At 38.8% G+C, this 17,915-nt stretch overlaps 1 protein-coding gene across 1 annotated transcript; it reads left to right on the top strand.

The window, feature by feature from the left end:
- The first annotated feature begins 1,886 nt into the window (after window positions 1-1,886).
- LOC139127659 (dehydrogenase/reductase SDR family member 4-like) lies at window positions 1,887-9,621 on the top strand. Its single transcript, XM_070693572.1, has 4 exons — window positions 1,887-2,035; window positions 3,636-3,813; window positions 8,719-8,774; window positions 8,908-9,621. The coding sequence occupies exons 1-4, from the start codon at window positions 1,887-1,889 to the stop codon at window positions 9,020-9,022; spliced, it is 498 nt and encodes a 165-aa protein (XP_070549673.1). The 3' UTR covers window positions 9,023-9,621.
- The last annotated feature ends 8,294 nt before the right edge of the window (window positions 9,622-17,915 follow it).

Raw genomic sequence — 17,915 nt, 5'->3', positions numbered from 1 at the left:
TTGATATATTTTCGTTTTCAATGTGTTTACGTCAACCGTCCCCTTTGTCAGTGTAACATGTTTAGGATATGAATTAAAACTTTTATTTGTGAAATAGCCTTCCAATGTAATGGAACATCCTATAAATGCCCTAGGGCACATTATATAAATGCCCTAGGGCACAGCAGATTTTGTGTTGCAGCTGGTTTCCGCTGTGTTACCAAATTTGAATATTAAACGTACCAGATGTCTACAGAATATGACATGTTCACTTTTGATTGGACAGTACTTTACTACGGCGCTGTCATTCGTTTCTGGAATTTGGTGACCAAGGCTTTACGAGTAGATAAAACACCCTGAATTGAGCACTCTGATTGGTCAATCAACAGTAGATAGTTTTTAAGTATAAAATATCAAACAATGTCAATGAGATTTGTCAATAACAGCCCAATAAACTGTCTGTACTTTTACAAGTGTTGTATCAAATAAAATGTCGGAAAGAGGTATTGCCTTGGCTTCGATGTTTTTATTACTGCTCACTGCGCAGACGTAGTGTTACAGTTTTGATGCTAAAGATTAATAATTAGAACTGGTTTCAATCTGTAGAATCAGTAAGGGCGTTCTCCATTTCCCACTTTTACCAGTAGATAAAAAAATGTTGCAGCTTACAGTGAGCCGACACTCTCTTCATAAGGGAATTAACACTCACACTAGAAGAGAACATTGCTTTCTTTTACTTAAGCTCCAGATACTCTAAGCTTCGAAATTTTGAATATTTTTTTTTCCGATGAAGCAAAAATTCGCTATTCTCCATGCAATTTGTGATTATCACATAAGCGATTTACCGAAAATTACCAGAAAACTGCAATTTTAAAAAAAATCGAAAGGTATTCTCTGTGGTATGTCCATGGAAATTTAAACTCCATGTCACAAAAATTAGCCGGTGAATACTTAACCTTTGTAAATTATGTTGTGCAATGAGTCAACATCAGTGTTTGTTCGGCAGACATCATCTTCAGAGAGTGAATCGGAAAAACTAAAACGTTCAAAATTTTTATTTCACCAAGACCCAAAAAATGTGAAAGTTTGAGAGTCAGAATATCTGTCTCTAAGGCGCATTCTACCTTACTGTAAAAATCTGAATGCATTTATTCATGTTTACTGAAGATACTGAAGATAAACTCAATATTTATCTAATAAACGGTAATTTTAATGACTTGATTAAAAACCAAATAAGCACGCAGTGTTATAGGCTTGCAAACCTTGCAGAAATAATCAGGTATTTGGGTCAAAAAGGCGAAGGCACGTACAGTACACTACGCACCTAACTTCAAATATTAGACCCTTGTAAAATAATGAGGTAGTGAGGTCAGAATGTGAAGGCACGGTCCCCTAACACTGCTGAATCATGGTAGATGGAAATGTCATATGGTACAAACTCCAATAATGAGGTTTGAAATTTACCTTAGGAAGCTAGATAAGCACATTTGTCTTCTTCTGGTACCATCGCCTTGATGAAGGGTCAGTGATATTAACGGTACATTGTCATTTCAATAAGCTGCTGTCTGGCACAGCCTCACGTCGGATAGATAACAGCAATGAGAGCGCGTGACTTAAGTCACACGATGGTTAAACTGGGTGATAACGGCCACTGTACTGTACCGCTAGTATGGGTCAAAGGTGTAAAAACACAGAGTTATAAATAACACTTTAGAATGTGTACCTTGTAGTTTGTTTATCTGATACACATTTTCAAGACCTGGAACTCATCGACATGAGTGACGCAACACAATGCTGTGATAACAAGAGAGTTGTATCACGTGACCTGTGATACACTTCTATATTGCATTATAGGGACAGACAGGTAGTCTAAGTTAGCAGACCAGTTTGACGTTACGAACACAACCATGTCTATACTTAACAGGTGTCTGGTTTCTCTGTGTAGAAACCAAAGTAGATTTCGTCCAGTCGGTGTGATGAAAATGACGTCATCATCGAAAGTAACGGCCAGAAAACTGGAAGGCAAAGTTGCCGTGGTAACGGGCTCTACCGATGGGTAAGGAATTCTTTTTTTCACCATTTTTAACGGTCTGAAAAATAACAGCAAATTGCATAAAATCTCGTTTCACTCTGCAAATCAAATAATATTGGAGATCTTGCAAAATTTCAAATTATTGTGCTGCTAGTAACATGCCTCAAAACTTAGGTTAGGTATTTTTGAATGATTTTTTTATCGGCTGTGACCCTTAAAATACAGTAACATTTAGAGAATTTACTTGAAAAAAGTTTAAATTGCAAACAAATGTCTAGCAAAATTGTTTTACTTTCTATATCGGATTTTCGATGATCAAACAAAACAAATGCCACTATGATTGACTTAATGTAAGTACAAGCCAGTAAAGAAAATCTGTACAAGAAAAAGAAGGAAAAATGCACTGGTCCGTTAATTCCTTCGTCAAATGAAGAGAAAGCTGTTCTTTGTCATTACTAGAAGAAATCCTATAGAAGAAAATAAAAATAAAATAGTCATTTTGTAGATGTATGTTCATGGTACCTCCAGCTAGTGGTTGAAAAGTATTACTATTACTCTCAAGCTTGGCGTAGAAATTATAAAAGGCATATGAACACCTAAGTGTTGGGAAAAAACTAGAGTTATTCTCATCAAAGGTTTTATTGCTTGCACCATTGTGTAGCTGTTAGCATCGGGGTCCGCAATTGAAATCAAATTTTCTACCTTCGCAAAACCAAACAGGTGGAAAGTTTTCGTACCCGATGAGCCTTAAAACGAGCCCCCACAAGTAGTAGATCAGAAAAGAATTGCCAAAATTTGAGAGCCTGTAGAGTTGTCCTCGATGTACGCCCTACCTTAAGGAGGACTTCATCTTCTAAGGAATAAAGATAAAGGAGGCATTTCAGTTACATCCAAAAACACTATGTGATCTATATAAGCCTTAATGCAATATGACAATATTAAAAATCAACATTTTGTACATTCAACTGGACCAACAACTCTCTTTCTTTCATGTAAGGTAGATGCACCTCAAGGACAGATATTAAAACTCTAACTTATACAATTTTCTTTTGATCTACCACTGGCAGAGGCTTATTTTAAAATTCTTGCTGTAGAAAAAACTTCACCGTTTTAGTCTTTCGAATGTTATTTGTCCCTATAAAGTTAACACAGGGATGGCGGCCAAGTTGAATTTAAAATACTGGTAAATCATGGGTAATTTGTTTCTATAGTACCAAAATTTGCACTGCGACCATCTTTTATTCTTGATTTTGAAAGAGACTGGTTGAAAGGTTCCTTGAGGACAGTTTGAGCAAAGTCTTACACGTACGAGGCGCATACTACAAGTACCATAACCAAAGTGTGAGAAACTTATTAAAATATACACTTATCCATCGCTGTGATTATAAAATAATACAGTGACCACGAAAAAGCTGGAAAGGATATCACAAAAATGGCATGTACTTTGAAATTAACTTTGATCACTGTTTTCCTTACATTGCTTGCACAGTTGATTTACATCTTATAAAAAATAGTTTATCGTTTTCTGATATAGCGTTGTTTCCTGCATCTAATATTGTATGATAACTTGAAGTATGGATATTTTCCAGATTATGGCATTTCAAAACAATGCTCTTTCTCATAGGATTGGATTAGCCATCGCCAAGAGATTAGCTGAAGACGGTGCACACGTGGTTGTTAGTAGCCGAAGACAAGAAAACGTAGATAGAGCAGTTAAGACACTAACATCTGAAAACCTGGATGTGCCTGGCACCATCTGTCATATAGGAAATGCAGAGGAAAGGAAGAACTTGTTAGCAACAGTAAGCAAATTTAATTTGTTTGTAACACATTTTCCAAATCAAGTTATCGTCATAGTTTGAATGGTTCGACCTAAATGGCAAAAGTTTTAGTTTTGTGTCTCTGCGAATATATGCTTCAGGATTTTTCCATGAAAAGAGAACACATAACATCTGGATCGTGTACAAAGAGCTATTTTGCCAAAATCTTTGTTCACAAATGTCGTAAATGTTCTTCAAACCTCCGCATGCTTGCGGCATGTAACATCTTAGTGTACATTTTGGAGTAGTAAAAGAAGTTTATGCAGTGATTTTTTTTTAATTGGCATTCTTATTAGATAAACACAATCAACTACGTGTAGATACAAAACTGGCATGTGCAAAGTTTCCTATTTCTATTTAAACAGCTTACCAGCTATTCCAAGTTTGAGTGTCCTCAAACAAAGAATATGAGTACTCGTATCGTATCATATCATATCATATCATATCATATCATATCATATCATATCATATCATATCATATCATATCATATCATACCATATCAGAATAAACTTATTATTATACACTTTTTAGTTAAATTTTCCAGAAAAAAAGTCGAAATTTGTAGGCAATTGGGGATGCCCGTCGCGCACTGCACTGAGCAATCGCAAGCACACTGAGAACGCGTTTAAGGTTTAGCACGTCCCTTGCGCCGCAGAGAACAAAATTTCAACCCGCGCAGCGCAGCGCAGGTAGTAGAATTATAGGCCAGAAGTGAAGAACTGAATATTTCGAAGTATTTTTTTGTAAAAAATCAGATGCAATTTTGCTTGGGGAGGGGACATATTTTAGCTGGCAGGGAGCAGTTCTTTATCAGGAAAGGCATGATTGGCCTGGGACCGGGATAGGGGAAAAATGAGGAGAAGGATAGTTACTTGTAAAATTCCGACAGAGGAAATTGGGGACACAGGGCAAGTACTTATGCCTGTTACGAGTGCTGTAATATTCTAATGAGTGTCTCCTGAGTTACCCAGACTGCTCAGCCTCTCGACTCTCGGGAAACTTTTTCACAGGGCAGGGGAAATCGACAAGTTCTTTTTTTCGCCACAGGGCAGGGGGGCTTCAGATTCAAAACGGGTTGGTGAAACAGCAAAAATATGTGGGGAGGGGATAAAAAGAAGTTTGAGTGCGGGGCTAAGTAACAAAATCAGTTGGCGTGCAAATTATGAACAAACGGCTGATTAATTACCCTCATGACTTAAAATTAGTCAGTTCACATTACTAGTCCTGCACAGTATATCTTATCGTAATTAGTACCCCTTTAAAAGTGCATTGTTCGTTGGCGGCACCTGAAAAATGTGAAATCTCTCTTTCTCCTGCGTGTTGGCGTAAAGTGTTATGACGTCAAAGTTCAAATGGAGGTTATTGTACTCCGCGTCTGCTGTTACCGAAACTTCCTGTACGACGAAACTCCATTGGTTACAGACGCAGGTGTAAATTAATTTGATGATGTATTTTTATCGAGATAACAAATCTGTATCGTGACTTGGCATGGTTAAACTTATTCATCAAATCGTCACAAAATACCAGGATTTATGTCCGAGTACATCGTACAGCGAAGGTATATTGTCCTCGACGCTATACTTCTCGGACAATACCTCCGCTGCACGATTGTCCTCGGACATAAATCCCGCCATTTTATGAATAACCGATTGGTGACATTTTTATCATAATCAAAATAATGACCCCTGTCCTACGTCATCAACAGAATTTTTTTTCCAGACTAGATGCACGCCGCGACGTTTGAGTGCACAGACCGATATTTCGAGATCGATGCCGTGTTGTCATGACACTTTTACTAAAAAGTGACCCAATAAATCCGGACATGGAAGCATGGAAGGCATGACCAACGAAATTTCGAGTCGCTAAAGCTTTAGCTAACATTCCCAAGAATAGAATGGGGGTGCCGTCGACGCGTAGCCTAATAACGTCGCGGCTTCCGGTTGTACGGCTCAAAGTGGACGTCATACCTGGTGATAAACCCGAATTACCGTATGATTTTCGGGAAGGCGACATAGAGGGCACAATCAAGTCATTCAACGACCAACGATAAATTTCCTTCATCACATAAAAAGTTGCCGCACATTCGCGATCGGAATCGAACTTGCAGCATAGGGCTGTAGCGACAAAGGCATCGATTTGTCAAGTGCAGCATGAACTCTAAGTGCAGCGCTGTGGAGGCGACAGCTGACACGGGCAACAGAACAGAGTTTCCGTCAAGTGAAAAATATGAATGTATCTACGGTCGAGATATGTGTAACTGCAAACATCAAAGTCCGAGACGACCGAGATCGGGATCGGCCAGTTGACACCGGCTGAGAGTGGTGCCGGCCTGTTGTGGCCTGGTATGCGAAGCCTGGGTCACAGTGGGCACTGGTGCCATCGAACGGAACTTTCCGAGCTCGCAAAGATCGTAAGCCTGTGATATTTTGTGAGCCACGACACCTCCTAGCACAAAAACTTCTATTTCGATCTTGTTACTACTTTCCCTTTATAAATAAATTTGAAAATTTCAAATAACTTCGGCTATAATAGGTACGTATGACTGCCAGTGCCTAGAGCGGTAATATCTCGGAAGCCGATGGCCATAGCCGACTTCCCTTTGCATGGGGACAGCGCAAGACAGTAATTGATCATGACAATTTCACGTGATGGAATCCGCATGTCTGATTGGTAAAGAGGGCATTCTGTATGTATCAAAATTTCATCTTGATCTTATTTGTGAATAAAAGTAACCAGTAAATTTTTGCACATCTCCAGGGTGATCGGCCGTTTTACTCATTAAATCAAAGTAATCCCGCGAAATGAAACCCAGATCGCGACAATATTTCATGTGATATTGTGGAGACAAAATATTTTGATTTAAGCCTGGGAAAGTTTTTCTTACTCCTAGGGCTTTAGAATGAGCCCCCACAAGTGGTAGATCAGAAAAGAATTGAAAAGGTTTGAGAGTCAAAATAAATGTCCCTGAAGTTACAACGATGTTTCTTCAATGCTTCCTTAATGGGTTAACGTAGGTTAATGTGACACGATTGGAGAAAAAATGATCACGCTATTTACCTTTTGAAATAGGTAGAGTTTAAAGTTTAACTCATAGGGGCATTAGCAAATGAACTTTGGACAAAAATAGCTTGTAAGGGTTTATTTATCCACCCGTCATATCACCCAGGTTCACTCGTACTATCCCTACTAGTAATGTGTGTTAAATAGCAAACCCTCGCGAGATCTGTATGAAATTTTGATTGCTTATCGTACTTTTCGTGCATTGTACTGAATCCCACCAAACGAATAAGCAACCGGGCGACAAACATATTTCAGGAAAAATCCGTAACAAAATGACTGCATCTGCGATACTTGCCCTTATAAACGTACCAAGTTCAACGACAAGGATTGCCATATTTACACGCACGTGATCTTGTCCTTCCTATAATGGCCAATTCTGGTATGTGGTATTTGTAACAATACTATAGAAAATCTCTCTCCAATAAGGGACTCACTGTCAAAGTGATGGTGAGTTCGAGACTCCAGCACGGTGTTGTGCCCTTGAGCAAGGCACTTTACTCCTTATTACTCCATAGGGCAGTGGGTTATGTGTACCTCATCCTGTAATTGGGTTCGCCTGTTGGATGAAAGTAGAAAAATAAAATGAATAAATAAAATTGCTGAAGTTGTACATTTTTTAATCCTACCTTCATCCGTTCCTTCCAGACGACAGAGTCACAGTGGGAAAAGGTAAGATGAACTTCCACAGCGCGTTGTTTCTTCCATGGAATCACTCTTTCGATAGATTCCTGATTGCTGTAATCTGAACATGCAAAATGTACATATTGCTATAAAATCCCCACCAAAATGCTAAACACACGATGATAGTGGGTTGTCAACTAATGTCAACTATATGAAAATGATGTTTAAATTTGCAATTTCACTATCAAAGTTTGACTGTTCACGTCTGCCTCATTGATAACCAAGTCTTGTTATTGCCCCATGGTAAAATTATACGTTTGCATAATTAAAAGGTTATTTGGATCATTTTCAGATTTTTCACGTGAATGTTCATAGTACATTTTTCCTTACGAAGGAAACTGTACCTTATATGGAGGCAAGAGGGTAAGACACTTAAATTTCAGAGTTCTGGGGTATATAATGAAGAATGAACAGCAAACCGGACTATAGCTACAGTTAGAATAAATCTTAAATGAATTTCCACCACAGTCTCTCCATCACTGGTCTAGTAAATGCGGCTGTTGGTATTGTTTTGGCAAAGATTGATATGGACGAACAACAACAAGCACCCTAGAGAGCTTGTACATGTTGTCTATATGCCTTATTAGTCCCCACGGACACCGTCCGGGGGACTTATAGGTTTGGTCATGTCCGTGCGTGTGTGTGTCCGTGCGTGCGTGCGTGCGTGCGTCCGTCCGTCCGTTCACGCAGATATCTCAGACATGCCCAGGTCAATTTCTTTCAAACTGTGCACAAGGATAGTACTCTACCCCATACAGATGCACGTCGATTTGTTTCAAAATGCGATCAAATTGGCCGTGTTAGAGGACTTTTTAGTTTGCAATGTGCTGATCGACATCATTTGCCTTGCGAAATGTTACCCATAGTCATTGTCGAAGAGATACGGTAGTAAATGTACTTGGACAATTGACTAAGTAGTTTTGTCATGTTGACTATGGATTTCACATGGTAATTCGTCCATGCCGATAGTACATGGACAATTACTAAATACGGCCCTTGCACCCACCGACCCAATCGGAAAAATAAATAGAAAATTTAGCTATTTTTCTCTCGGATTCGACCTCCCAGATGCGAACGTTTTTTTGGTTGTTTTTTTTGTAATTTGTAAGACTTATGAAGTACATTTTTGCATTTCTTCTTCATAGATCACAAACAACGATGAATTGCACAATCTTGGTCTTAGCCTGACACCAATGAAGAGGTAAGTTGCAGCGTCTGTCCAACCTCTATCACATGAAGGTGTTGGAAGAAATCGACAAACTTTACAGAAACGTGAATCTTTCCATAAATTGTTGACATTTTATTTTACAGTTTGTATTTACACTCTCTTATAGGTTTGGCGAGCCACACGAGTGTGCAGGCGCAGCATCCTTTCTCTGTTCTGATGACGCGTCGTTTATCACTGGAGAAACCATAGTCGTTGCCGGGGGTATGGATTCCAGACTGTGATGGAAGATACCATTATTGTGGCAGGGGCCTACAATAGTGAGGTGCAATGGTGAACTGTTTGTGTGGATTTTATCATTATAAATTTGAGTCGTATTGACTGTTGTGTTAAGAATGTCTGATAAACAGAGAAACGACATTATCCTTCAAATAATTTAATGTATTCGAGTTAATTGCACCAAGTATTTATACTTTTTACCGAATGCAATTAGATAATTCGTCGGCTTTCATATTGGCACTTCTTTAAGGTAGAACGCACCTCGGGGACAGACATTCGGACTCTCAAACTTTTACAATTCTGTTCTGATATACCACATGTGGGGGTTCATTTTAAAGCTCTTGGTGAAAGAAAACTTTTCACCGGCTTAGTTTTTCGAAATTCGAAAATTTTTATTTTTCTCCATAGAGTTAACACAGGGATGGCAGCCATTTTGAATTTCTAATATCGGTAAATCTTGGGTAATTTGTTTCTCTAGTACCAAAATTTGCACGGTGACCCCCTATTTTTATTCTGATTTTGAAAGAGAATGATTGAAAGATTCCTTGAGGAAAGTTACAGCAAAAGTTTAAGTCTTTCACTTTCGAGGTGCATACTACCTTAAGATAGTAAGCGCCTCGAAGCTGAAAGTCTGCGACATTTTTGAACAACTCTTTTGAGTGCGGGGGATTTGGCCGAGCGGTTCTGTCTGTTGCTTCTCTGCTAGGTGATAGGATGCTGTATGTTTTGGGTTCGAGCCATTGTCCTCAATAAATAATACTGATAAAAGTAAGGTCCTTTATACAAGTTTAAGTAGTACTATAATAGCCTAAGAATATTCATCAAATTTAGTTGCCGGCAAATTAAACTATTGTAAATATTTAAAGAGTCAAATTTTCTCTTTCCGAGGCTCATTCTAAAATGTGAACAGACAAAAGGAATTTTAACTGCTGATGTACACTTTGCACCACGCTGTACAAAATATTGCAGTGTGTTATCTGGTAGTAGGACCAAAGTTCAAATAGTCGATACACGAATACGCCTGGTTGAAATAATGTCAACCACTTGTCACATTCTGAATTTCTAAAAATAACAAGAGATGGGAGCTTTGACCCCTTCTATAAATAACCCTACCAATTCATCCAAATGGGGTTCAGACACTTTGCACCAAAACAAGGTCACCCCACATAACTTCGTCTCAAAACCATTTCGTACCAAACCCCCTCGTCTCACGCCACTTAGCCTTAGGTATCGCCTCGTATTAAAACCACTTTACCCAAGTATATTATCGTCATTTTACTACCAACTCGTCGTAAAACCAGAACGTAGCACAATGTGGACTTAGAAGCATTACTGTTTCAAGACATTTTGGCTAACATAAACCATCCATTCTTGCACAAAACTATAAACGGTAGAATTATAAAAAAAAAAACCCGAATAACGTAAACTACTAAATGCTACAACTCAGGTGCCTTGCGGAATAGTGTGATATCATCATTCGAAGGTGTACGCTATCAAGACTTTTAGTCGCGGAACGATACAGAAGTGGTGAAAACCTCGATGGCAGTGGTTGGTTATATTAGGTTTTACCGGTTTAGGCGAAGTGGCGTTGTTTTTTGTTGGGTTTTTTTTGTTTGTTTGTTTTTGTGTTGTTTTTTTTTTGAGGGGGGCAATGGTTTTTGGGCGACATGATTCCTGGGGCCCAGAGGTTTTGATGTGAAATGGTATGGGAAGAGATACACGTATTATGGTGCGACGAGGTTGTTTTGATGCGATGTGTCCTTGAACCAAACGCAATGACAACAATGTATGGAGTTTCAAATTAAATACTTTATTAAGGTAGAACGCACCTCGGGGACAGATATTTGGACTCTTAAACTTTTACAATTTCTGATATACCACTTCTGGGGATTCAATTTAAAGCTCTTGGTATAAGAAAACTTTCACCGGCTTAGTTTTTCGAAAATCGAAAATTTCATATTTTCTTTATAGAGTTAAAACAGGGATGGCTGCCATTTTGAATTTTAAATATCAGTAAATCTTGGGATATTTGTTGCTCTTGTACCAGAATTTGCACGGTGACCCCCGATTTTTATTCTTGATTTAGTAAGAGAATGGCTGAAAGTTTCATTAACGAAAGTTTGAGCTAAAGTTCAAGTCTTTCACTTTCGAGGTGCATACTGCCTTAACATGGGCTTTCTTTTAACTGGCCATAGAGTAGAACTTTTCAGCTTAAACAAAATTTGCATTTACATAATATTGGAGCGTTTTTGTGTGTTTACTACCTTCAGCTCGTTTAAACTTGACAGCGAACCTTAGGAAAGCTTGTCCAGTTTTCACCGTTTTATCAATAATTTTGTTCTAGGAGTTCCTTACGTCATCGGTGTACAGGAAAAGCGAGTCAAATCATCACTTAGTCGCCATGAAAGCTGAGTACGAAACCGTAAATCAGTAGATCATGTCGCCCTTGATTCTATTTTACGAGATATCTCAGGCTATGTAACGATAATATAATATCTGCAACTAACTGTACAATTACACAATTTTATCATCGTAATTAAAAAGAGGTTTGTTCATCAAATCGTTTAACTTGCAAGGGTAATCCTGGGCAAGCTGATGACCAAGTTAAATTTGGCCAGCCGCCCTTTCACAGCCTCCTCATGATTGTAGCTGTTACGTGGGATGTACTTTTTTACAATAACTACATAATGCTTTTTTTCATGGAAAACACTTTCTTATTTCTTCAAAATATGTTGAAATTCCCTAGTGAGAGTTCAGTCTTTGTGCATTCTAACTAGCTTTCGAGAATTTCACTTGAAAATTACAGTGCTAATGTCTTTTTTTGAATTTTCAATTTTCTGTATCAGACTTCATAAATCCTTATGATTTATACAGATTTTCCATCATTATATCCAAATTTCTACATCCCGAGTTTTCCATTTTCCCTTTTTCTGACTTTTGCCATTTTTAAATTTTAGACTTTCAAACTCCTAATTTCTGTTTTCCAGGATTTTTAATTTTCTGATTTTGGAATTGGCAAATTGTCAAATTCTATTCTCAGTCTTACCTTAATTCAGGTGATTTGAAAAATTTGTTACATGACTTGAATATTTTAAATAGTTTTGGAGAAATTTGGAATTGAATTATAGCATTCTCTCTAACTATGATGTCTTTTTTTCAAAACATCACTTCCAGCAAACTTACGATGGCGCGTCTCTCGAAAGAGATCGCCTTTCACAAACTTGTTCAGCGCACGGAAATATCCGCCAGCCTCCCGTGCAATTTTAAATCCGGGTCCTGATCTATCTGTAGCAGCCCTTGATAGTTCTCGTTACACCTTTGTAAAGTATAACTCCGCTCCAAATTTAGTCCCAGTTCGTGTGTGATAATGCAGTGTATGATGAACACATACCGTCAGAATGCTTGTTTCATGCCTATTGATTTCAACAGAAGTTGCTTTCTGTGATTGCTTATAGAAAGTCGCATTTTTCTGGATAATTAATGGCTCCGTGCAACATTTTCTTTCTTCCACAACACTGCAGAATTTTTAATCGTGTTTTGTCCATGTCTGGTCATTTGAGTTATATGGACATTACTTTCGTTTAATCAGCTAAAACAACTGAAAAAAAAAGAAATTTAAAGAATTGCCCCTTACCTGTCGTTGGATACGGTTACCATGGCGACTTTGCCTTTCTGGCCACTACGTTTGATGGTGACGTCATTTTCATTATGCAATCTGGAAGAAATTTACTTCAGTTTTTGTGGTTGTGTCCGCAATGTTAAAGTTACTACATTTACTGATTGTCACCCTCCAAGGGCCTCATTATATACATTACAGTTCACGTGATATGACTCCTGTGACATGTGCTTCTGACGGTAATGCTGATCCTGCTAGGTTAAGAAGATCTTTATCAGACAAACCACCCACAGGGCACACATTCTGAAGTACGATGTATTGTGGCAACACAATTTCTGCATCTGACCCATGCCCCGGTTACAGTACAACCACTCAGCGTTATCTCCGAGTTTAACAGCCATGTGAGTTAAGTCACACGCTGCGATCACTGTTATCTAGTCGATAAGCTTGTTCAAATCACAAAGTCTAATCCTCGATTCATTTGATGGTAACACAGAACGAGAAACACATACTTACCTAGCTTTGTCAAACAAGTCAAAAAGCCCTGTAACCCGGAATTGTCAGGGTGGCATAATAAAATTCTCCTCCAAATCTGACCTAAATAGGCGATTATTTCTGCACCTCTCTGCAAATCTGAATTTGAAGACTATGTGTTCCGTCAATACAAGGCATTGACATAGCGTATCAAGCGAAATTAGCATAGAGATATGTTGGTTCCAAGTAGGTTAAATGTCGGTTCCAAGTAAGTTATCACAGCCCATTCAGATGTTTTTGCTAAACGACGCAGGGATACATGTACTTACAACTTTGGGGCAGGGTACACCCCTGCCTGGATAATGGATCCTACTATACTTCAAATATCTCGAACTCTTTACATTTCAAAACGTTGAAATAAGATGTCATCCCTCATTTTACTGCATTTATCGACATTGTCAACCACAATTAAAGCAGCCTGATCGCAGTTCACTTTCCAAAACCTCTGTCGTGTATTGGTTAATTACCTCGGTATGCACGCAGTGGTCTCGGTGACAACCAAGGCGATCTGACTCTCAGTTCGCACTTCACAGATTCCACGTTGACATGTTATTGACGACAGTCATGATAAACTGACATGAGATAGATGGTATTTTTATATCGCATTTTGTGTACATTTATTCTTGGCACGGATGAAAAGGCGAAATTATGTAGCCTGTGTCATTTTTAACAGATCGAAAGAATACAGCATGTACGGTTTTATCTTAATCAGTATTTACTCAATCTGGAGTTACAAAAAATTTGGGTTATTTTTATTCCTCTTGCTTCAATAACGTGATAACAAGTAATACATGTTCCTGTCATGTTTCCCTCGTATTTGTAAAGCAGAAACAATATTTATTGGTCTCCATTAGAAACACATCAAAACAGGTCACATCTACGAAATCGAGTAGCGAAATCTAGTCTCGCTAAAGTTGATCTGATAAATCTCCCCTCATATCCCTGGGCTGGGAAGTAGAAAAATAAGCTCGTCCTCTTTCCTAACCATTTGCTGCTGATGTGCAGCGTTGAATGAGCTCTTTCTCTGATTGGTCCTTTGTCACTATTCACAGAGACTTAGGGAGTCTATTGTATTGTTTTAATTATATTGTTAAGATTCAGCTACCCAATTGGATAACGGCTTATTCACGCTGCACATTAGCCCATCATTTGCAGAAAACAGAAAATTCAGGTTTATATTTATTCGCCAAAGTTTGACAAGCGCTTGAAATTAGCGTGGTCCTCTTGTGTTCCGGAGTTCCATCGACGAGTTACACCGATTTCCACATCGGTTTGTAAAAACTTAAATCTCATAACAGGTCTTATAACCAGCTGCCATCAGGACTTGACTGGCTTACATCACATTTGGAGAATTCGTAAATCAGTTGGGGGGGGATTGAGTCAAACTTTGGATATGTGCAGGGACTTTTAAATTTGAGTACATGGATATGTATTTAGTTAGGATACACATTAACGATGAGCATAAACGACGCCGTTGCCTTCGTTTAAGTAACCGTATCGTTTCAAATTAGAACTGCAGAACGCTGCAAAAATAATCGCCAGTCCGGTCAGAATGAGGATGACGATTTGAAACTACTCATACACAACCAAAGTGTGTAAGCCCCCTCCCGAACTGATTTTTGAATGACACCTTTGATACAGATACAGAGTGACACCTTTGATACAGTGCTTTTGGGATTCGTTACAGAAAGGCAGATAACTACGTCTATCTCGTTCTGGTACCATCACATGAACTATGGACTATTGATCTTACTCAAGCTTTGTAATTTTAACAAGCTGTTTTCGGACATACCCTTGTACCGAATGATAACAGTGATCGCAGCGTGTGACTTAACTCACGTGGATGTTAAACTCGGAGATAACGCTGAGTGGATATACTGCAACCGAGGCATACGTCAGATGCACAAATTACCTTAAAGTTGCCAAAATAAATCATACTTCAGAATGTGCACCTTGTGGTCGGTTTGTCTGATAAAGATCTTCAGACCTGGCATGACTAGCATCAACGACAGAACACGATGACACGGGAGTTTGTATCACGTGACCTGCAATGTATAAAATGACTGTCTTTGGAGGCTGACAACCAATCAATACAGTCAGTTTAATAAAGTGAACACAGCCATGTCTGTACTCAACAGGTGTCTGGTTTCTCTGTGTAGAAACCAAAGTAGATTTTTTCCAGTCGGTGTGATGCAAATGACGTCATCATCGAAAGTATCGGCCAGAAAACTGGAAGGCAAAGTCGCCGTGGTAACGGGCTCTACCGATGGGTAAGGAAAACGCCATTTTTAATTTTACGTGCATTTTCTGTCGAAATTAATTGACTAGACAAGGGAACAAGTCGATTACAAAAAACTTGCATAACGCTTTCAGTTACAATAAAAAAACTCACATTATTACACCTGAGCTTGGTTTGAGTGTTGGGACATAGTTATAAATATTACAACGTTCTGATTTGTTGCATCAGCTGACTGGCTGCGTAGACACCAGGCCCGGACTCAAATGGGAGTTTGGTGGATGTTTTTAGTGCGCTAAACACTTTTTTATTACATGCCTCGTATGCCGAATGCCACGCGATCCATAGGATTCATTTGTAACTTGTTGATGAAGTCTCGGGCCACAGTTACATAGTCTTTTTTGATGGAAAGTGAACCGGACTAGTTTCAACTTGAAAACTTCAGTATTGAAAGATGACCAAATTACATGTATTACATAGGAAATACTGTTTTTTTATATCATTGTGCAAACACATCGAAAACCGCACAACAGCTCCGTCCAATGATGAACATCGTTCTATTTTTTCAACGGATGTAAGGATATGATTGTCGTTTGTATGTAAACCTAAACTAAGTAAGAGAGGCATGTAATGACAACATTTTAGCTCTAACAAGGACCTAGGTACCCTCGAGGCAGGAGACCATTTGCCCGACCTACATCGGGCAAATAGTCACCTACATGTACCCTCGGGCACAAAGTCCCATGTCGGGCTATAATTTATAGTACAGGGTAGGTCACCTGAGAGACGCTGCATCGTAAGCTTGGAAGTGATTGGTTCAAAAAATATAACATGTTTGGGGAGAATGCTGCAGGTGCAGATGATTTGTCATCAAAGAACTGTTGGCGAACACCTTTTTTTCGTACCGACACCTTTTTTGAGTGTCCTGACACTCCGAGACCTTCCGAACACGAGTTGCTATGATGAATAAATTATCGACTAAAAGGGGGCGTTGCTTCCTATTTGAGGGATGTGAGCTGACAAAGACGGCATGCCGGTGTTTACAAAACATTCCAAGGTTTCTGTCGACTTTCAAGTTCACTTGACATAATCTATAGCTGCTTCCTTTTTCACCGTCAATTGAAACTTTAATATATCTACTCCAAACGTATAAGGAAACGTGTAAATCCCTGTCTCTTAAAGGTATACTGTCAACTGTTCAAATTTGCCACAGTTACCATGGAAAGAGAAAATCTAACCAATCACAGATTGTAAGCGGGTGGCCGCTTTTTGAAAAAAGGCCCTCACACGGGCATTTTGAATACCAAGGAACGCCCCTTTGACCATATTATATGGGCATATTTATATTACAGGTGACTGTATACCCTTAACATTGCACTGTTGAAAGCCCATATTTTGTACGTTCGGAAAGATCAAAAGTTCTTTTCTTTCATTCATTAATACAATGATTCATTTAAGTAGCAATGAACTAATTAAACCTAAGTCAATCCATTCTATCAGAGATAGATAATTGTGTATAAAATTCACAATGTGAATAATTTCCTGGCGATTGAAATTTCAAACGAATTGATCTTCTGTCTTCTAGGATAGGATTAGCCATCGCAAAGCGATTGGCCGAAGACGGTGCACACGTGGTTGTTAGCAGTCGAAGACAAGAAAACGTAGATAGGGCAGTGAAGACATTGACATCAGAAAACCTGGATGTGTCTGGCATGATCTGTCATATAGGGAATCCAGAAGAGAGGAAGAACTTATTAGAAACAGTAAGTGAATTGAATTGAATTGCTTGAAACCTTATTCCATAATATCTGTGATTTGATGTGTAGCGTGTACGTATACATCTGAACATACAAGATAACAGTTTGGTACATTACTGTCAGACGGTCTTGATATGAGCGACTCCCCCGGATTAGTATTAACGAAAAACACGATGGATGAAAATTTAGACCAGAAGTACCAATATAATATCTTCTTCCTGGTAGAAATATGAAATTTGTGTTCTAAAAGAGGATAATTATTCGTTAAAGTGAGAGACTCAACAAGCTGCCTCATGCCACTGCCACCAAAGCACTGCGTCCTTCAGTTGCTGGGATATATGAAAGAAGATATACGGTCATCCCGAGCCCCTTGATATCGTTAAAAGTTGCTGGCGATTCTCCTTCAATGTTCAGATATCCCGCATTGAGTGGAAATGTAGAACATCACGACACGGTTGGAGGAATAAATCAAGCCATTGACCGTTAAGAATTATGCGAGTTTAAACCCTGCGAGATCAAAATTCAGTTTTGGTCATTTCCTTGCATTTTAAATGATCGTAGCAATCGACATGTGATAATACAAATTGACACTGGCCCATATTTCTTGAGACCTTTATAACCATAATTACTTTGTCCCAGGTTTTGACCTACAAGTTATCCGTGTGAAGCATATTTGTCAGTCTCTCTCTCTCTCTCTCTCTCTCCCTCTCTCTTCTCTCTCTCTCTCTCTCTCTCTCTCCAGACGGCAGACCGAC

This window comes from Ptychodera flava, unplaced genomic scaffold, assembly GCF_041260155.1.
Source record: "Ptychodera flava strain L36383 unplaced genomic scaffold, AS_Pfla_20210202 Scaffold_34__1_contigs__length_2629520_pilon, whole genome shotgun sequence".
Taxonomy (NCBI): Eukaryota; Metazoa; Hemichordata; class Enteropneusta; family Ptychoderidae; genus Ptychodera; species Ptychodera flava.
This window is presented reverse-complemented; position numbering and strand designations above follow the sequence as displayed.